The sequence below is a fragment of the Anneissia japonica genome, unplaced genomic scaffold, assembly GCF_011630105.1.
Source record: "Anneissia japonica isolate Jap-2015-1 unplaced genomic scaffold, ASM1163010v1 scaffold287929_len176311_cov113, whole genome shotgun sequence".
In the NCBI taxonomy this organism is placed as follows: Eukaryota; Metazoa; Echinodermata; class Crinoidea; order Comatulida; family Comatulidae; genus Anneissia; species Anneissia japonica.
The window spans coordinates 1906-7849 of record NW_022725659.1 but is presented as its reverse complement, the minus strand read 5'-3'; the positions used below and the strand labels follow the sequence as shown (position 1 = coordinate 7849).

General features: G+C 33.4%; 1 protein-coding gene across 1 annotated transcript in view; it reads right to left on the bottom strand.

Annotated features, from left to right (window-relative positions):
• The window catches only part of LOC117112775 (ATP-binding cassette sub-family A member 5-like), a 26737-nt gene extending 21053 nt beyond the window's left edge, over positions 1-5684 (bottom strand). The window contains exons 1-5 of the mRNA XM_033255943.1: positions 5576-5684; positions 3635-3753; positions 2929-3161; positions 1193-1332; positions 201-391 (exon numbers count right to left, since the gene is read on the bottom strand). Coding sequence (XP_033111834.1) covers positions 201-391; positions 1193-1332; positions 2929-3161; positions 3635-3753; positions 5576-5624 — 732 coding nt within the window. The 5' untranslated portion in view covers positions 5625-5684. The remainder of the gene's footprint in view (positions 1-200; positions 392-1192; positions 1333-2928; positions 3162-3634; positions 3754-5575) is intronic.
• Between the last annotated feature and the right edge of the window lie 260 nt (positions 5685-5944).

Genomic DNA, 5944 nt, shown 5'->3' with positions numbered 1-5944 from the left:
ACTTAGCCCCCCCCCCGCACCCAGAAAATACATCTTACAGCTTCCACTGTATAAGTCTCCAACCATTACCATTATCATAAAATACTCTATATAATTGGTCTTGCATTTTACAAAAATAATTTTCTATTTTGCAGTCCTGTTCACATTTTAACATACATTAGCATAAGTTGGACCACAGTGCAATTGACTGTCAAACTTACAGAGTCTAAAGCAAGCGAAACAGCAATTGGTGAGAACAGGCACAATATCCATTTGACCGCTGCCGGTATCCCCGAAATAAGACCGAGAGGAATATAAGCAACAGCCAGGAAAAATGCCAAAAAGCCTCCAAATGCGCCTGCTGTCAACGCTTTGTTGAAGAATGGCGTCAGCATGAAGGCCAAGTTGACGACTGAAAGAAAATACATTAATACTTTTTTAACTTCCTTAATAAGATAAACTTTTAATGAGCTGAGCAGCTAGTTAAGAGACATTATTCATGTTTCTTGCAGGTTCAAACCTGGCCAGCATCGGGTTTTAATAGGAGGCTGATCACTTGGTTCAATCATGGTTCAATAACCTTCATATTGAGAGTCAGGCAGGTTTGGGAAAATGTGTCCGTTATATGTAGTAGTTTAGTTGGGTGGGGCTGCATTGCAGCTGCCGTGGGTCCTAAGGGGCCCAGCCCAAGAATCCAATTTCCAGTTAGAATTAGGACAAATAATGAATTATTATTATTATTAGAATTAGATAATATAAATTATTATTATTAAAAGCATTTTGTTTTTGTTTAATTCACAAATAATTTTTTTTTTAATATTTTATTTTATATTTTGGTAACATAATTCATAACAAACATTTAAATCATTTTTATTATTTGATATTAAAATTTCCATACTGTGCAATTCTTCACGTTTTTAGGTGCAATCAACTCTTGAGTTATAGTCCAACTATTGTTGTGTTGGGACTCTTCAACTAGTTATACTTGGTTGAATACATCAATGAAATGAAATTGATTTGGACAGAAAATTCCTAATCAGAGATGGATGTTTGGTATACATTATGCTACATAGCACTGATTTTATGTGGCTCATTGTTCCTGTGTAACAAGCAGAACAGGTTGCAGTACAGAAGTGATGCTCCCTGTGCATCCCCTAGATATGCCACTGTAAATAAATTTAAACAAGAAAAAAAAAACACAATTACGACTTACTTGAAATTCCATACAACATTAGCAGGAGCCACAGCAAGAAAAAATTTCCATTCGGAAAAACTTGAATAGCTTTAGCAAAGCCGATTCCAAATATGGATATGACGCCAATCATTACAGCATACACGATAAACCAAGCGGTCCTACACACAGTAAACATTTTGTTAGAATAGAAACCACTATGCCCCTTCATATTTGCTGCTTATCACACAAACAGTACAATTTTATGATCTTCTACTGCAGAAGGTAGGGTGCCATGGACAAGGATGTATCCAGGATTGGAGGCCCCGTAAAATGGGGCGACCTGATGGGGAGCGAAGGTGGAGTGGGAGGTTCAATGATTAATTGAGGGGGCACAAGTTGCATAAAGATTATATGAGGCATGTCATGGCGAAATGGTTAAGTTGTCGCACAGTCCAGTATTGAGTAAATGAGCTTTAAAATATGGGAGTTCAAAAAATTGCCTAAAAATCCAAATTTGCTTTTCACTATAGATCAACAGTTTATTGTCTTATTAATCATGTGCCAAAGTATTAGTTCTGCAAGTGGTCAACAAACTGTTTATTTAATGTTATTTTGATAGTTCATTCTATTAAACAATGTATGCACAAATAACTTTGAAAGGCAATTACTCAAAATTTTGTTTATCTTGGTTCTAAGACTACTGTACATTCACTTTCCAATAACTTAGGCTTGAAATGTCCAATTTCTATGAATGACCCCACATTTTAAAGATCACATACTCATTTATCTGAAAATACCAATAACTTGAATTTCAATATTTGCTACAACTTAGCCATTTTGCCACAACATGCCTCATATGAGGTGATTTTTAACTATTGGAACATAATTTTTTTGCTTAAGACATTGAAACTGGGGGAAAGCTTTTTGGGAGAGAGGGGGAAAGCTTTTTGGGAGAGAGTGCACCCCCTACATATACCATTGGCCATGAAGCATGTAAATGGTAAATTCATCATTATTTTGATGGTATTTGATGCAAGGGAAATGAATTTACCAATTTATTGTTTAAACACTGATGATTAGGAGGGCTTAGAAAAGACAAAAAATTTTTCATACAAGGCAAATGAAACAAAAACTAAAGCGGGATGGGATGAGGAAGTTTTGGCTTATTTAATTATGAATTAAATAAATTAATCTAAAGGGCCTAAATGTTTAAATAGGCTTGGTTCTAAATAAAATTAAAACTATGGCTCTGTCCAGACAAAAACTGTTGTATGCCCATATTTAGTCATGATGTGCCTATATATGGTCATGATGTGCCTATATATGGTTATGATGTACCTATATATGGTCATGATATGATCTCATCATGACCATATTTAGGCATGTCACATGTTTTGTCAAATTAAATTTGATAGTCTGGAAATGGCTTGAGCCAGTAGGTAGTCAGTTCTTAGATGTGGGAGACCCCACCCATGTGGGAGACCCCACCCTTGCGTCAACATGTCAAGACCTGTTCCAACACTGAAATTCATGCAGTTATCCCATGTTTAATTATGGTTAAATTTTGATACAGCAATTTCCATTTTTATTCAGAATCTTTAAAAACTGTTATAACAAATGTCTGCACTTTATTTCTTATCTCACATTATTTTGTTCTTGAAAGTGCAAAAACCCTCAGGGCTCCCCTCATGCTCCAGAGCCCTGCCATATATACACTCTCCCATCGCAATAGTTCACTGAAAAGGCAAAAAAAGTTCAAAATAAATTTCACAAACCAAAATGGTCCTGTCCTCATTCCCATCATTTTCAACGACTGAGTTAGTTTCTTCTCCTTCTCTCCGACAATCTTTGAAAGTAAGACGATGACGAATGGAGAATACGCTAACACAAAATAAACAGCGGTGGTGGTCTGCAGAGCCGTTGGTGAGCCAGGGTATTCGCCTTTAGGGAACATCTCTGTATAAGCATCTGGAAGTGGTACCTGACTAATTGTATTGTTGGTCTTCATCTACAACAATATACAAAAAAAAAATAAATAGATAAATTAATCATAACACAATTATTAACATTTATCCATTAATTCTTTATTGCCACTGATTAAAATTATCCATATCCAAGCATAACAGCCTGAATTACCTACTGTATTATGAACAATAAAAAAAAAACCCATAGAAATAGGATAGCAAAAATACAAATAAAACAACCATTATTACTTGAAATAAATTTAGATGATATTACTGTGTAACAGTTATATTAAAACAACTATAAAAAAGTGTGTAAATCTATTTTAATCAATGATAAACTAAATACAATGAATGTAAACTGTACAGTATTATTTAATCATCTGATTAGACAATCACAGAACTAATTAGACTGTATCTGTAATATCTATATCTTCAAATTATTTAATACTTATCTTATACTTTCATATATTTTCTGAATGGTATTTCTTAGATATAAAAATTATTTTTGAAAACTTACTAAAATAATGGCATGGTCTATGATGACTTGTAGTGCGGAGAAACCAGATCTAAGATAACCCGCTGCGGGGCAGTTATACATTGGCGGAAAGTTATCCTGCGATGTATCCCGACAAGTTCCTGAAGGAAAATCAAATAAATAAATTACAAATACAGATTTTTTTTTTGGCAGACAGTGTACATTTAAATTAATAAAATAATATTAACAATTAATTAAATAATAATATTAGTAACACTTGGAAGTACACTTTTACAACAGCAACAAACTTTGTAAATCCAAGGTGTGATGATTAGACAGGATATGAAAAGCAACAATAAAACCCAAAACAAAACTTGACACTACCCAAAATAATATTTAACATCCCCTCCCTCTGCCACTACAACCATTTCCTCCCTGTACAGCATGTAAGATTTAACCATATCTGTCAGATTTACATTGGCGGCAAGTTATCCTGCGATGTATCCCGACAAGTTCCTGAAGGAAAATCAAATAAATAAATTACAAATACAGAATTTTTTTTTTTTGGCAGACAGTGTACATTTAAATTAATAAAATAATATTAACAATTAATTAAATAATAATATTAATAACACTTGGAAGTACACTTTTACAACAGCAACAAACTTTGTAAATCCAAGGTGTGATGATTAGACAGGATATGAAAAACAACAATACACCCCAAAACAAAACTTGACACTACCCAAAATAATATTTAACATCCCCTCCCTCTGCCACTAAAACCATTTCCTCCTTGTACAGCATGTAACAGATTTAACCCTATCTGTCAGATTTAACCCTATCTGTCAGATTTAACCCTATCTGTTAATATTAATAACATTGGAGGTACACTTTTATAACAGAAGCAAACTTTGTATATCCAAGGTGTGTCAGTATCTTAAAGACAAATGATTAGACAGGATATGAAAAAGAACAAAACAACCCAAAACAAAATTTGACCCTACCCAAAACAATATTTAACATCCCACGAGTCCTCCCCTCCCTCTGTCACTACAACCATTTCCTCACTGTACAGTATATCACTGATTTAACCCACCTCCTATTTATTTAGCTTTGTCCAGACCACCAGTTTATTTTAAACAAAAGACTGCTGTACAGTATACACATAGGCTTGCCATTCAAAAACCAACGTGGTGTTGCTAATTGTTAAACTTGAGTACAGTCAATAGAATGTGACAGTATTATATACTTTCATAGAGAAGCTGTAATACTTTTACTCAAAACTTTGGCAATAGTAAGTCGATTCCAGTAAAATGACCCATCATTTTAAAGTTCACAATGTGGAGATTAAGAATTAAAAAGTCAATTTTCATTTTTTGGTCACTGATGACGGTTTCGGTTGACAAGACTCAATAGTCATAACAGTGTGTGCATATAGGTCAAACTAAATACTCTCTTTCTTCCTAAACTATAGGCCTACGAACATCGCGTAAATACAAACTATTACATCATCAATACACACTTTTAGCATCAATACAGTAATTGCAGAAAAAATAAATATTTATCATATGCACATGGAGATAGTGTATGGCACTACAAATCCACGCCAATTAAATCAACATGACCATTCTCAGACAGACAAACAGGAGAGGCTGACAAGTTATTGGACACAGCTTTAAGTTGGTGTAGGAGGATATCTGTGGTTATCGGACATACTGTATACATTTACTGTATACTATTATATAATTAATATATTTTATAATGATCATTATGTAACATTTTTATTATATTATATATTTTAATATTATGACATAATTTAATATCACATAATAAAGGTATATAAAGTTTATAATAAATAATATAATATTACTTTTCTAATAGATTTAACATGATAAAAAAAAGGTCAACAAATTAATTCTCTTACAATACATACAGTATTTTATGGCATGCACTAAAACCTTCCTATAATTCTCACGTACGTACCAGCATTGGTAAATTCGTCACCAGTTGACGGAACTGCGTTTCTGTCCATTCGTATCGTATAACTCAAATCATCGGGAAAACTATCTGTAAACACAATAGCTGGGCCAGTAAGGTTACAGTATAGTGTAAAATTTTATGATATCATAAAAATGAAATTACTTCCACAGACGCCAATCACAAATCTATGACTGAAACCAATTATGTTGACTTTACTACAGATCAGAGTGTTCTATATTGAGTACAATCTGATCAGTTGTTGTGTTGTGTTGTTTGCTCTGCCACACTAGAATATAACAACTAGATTAGACCAAATATTTATTTATATTAGGAGGACTGAGTATAGATTGACAATAGATAAAGTGTAATTGC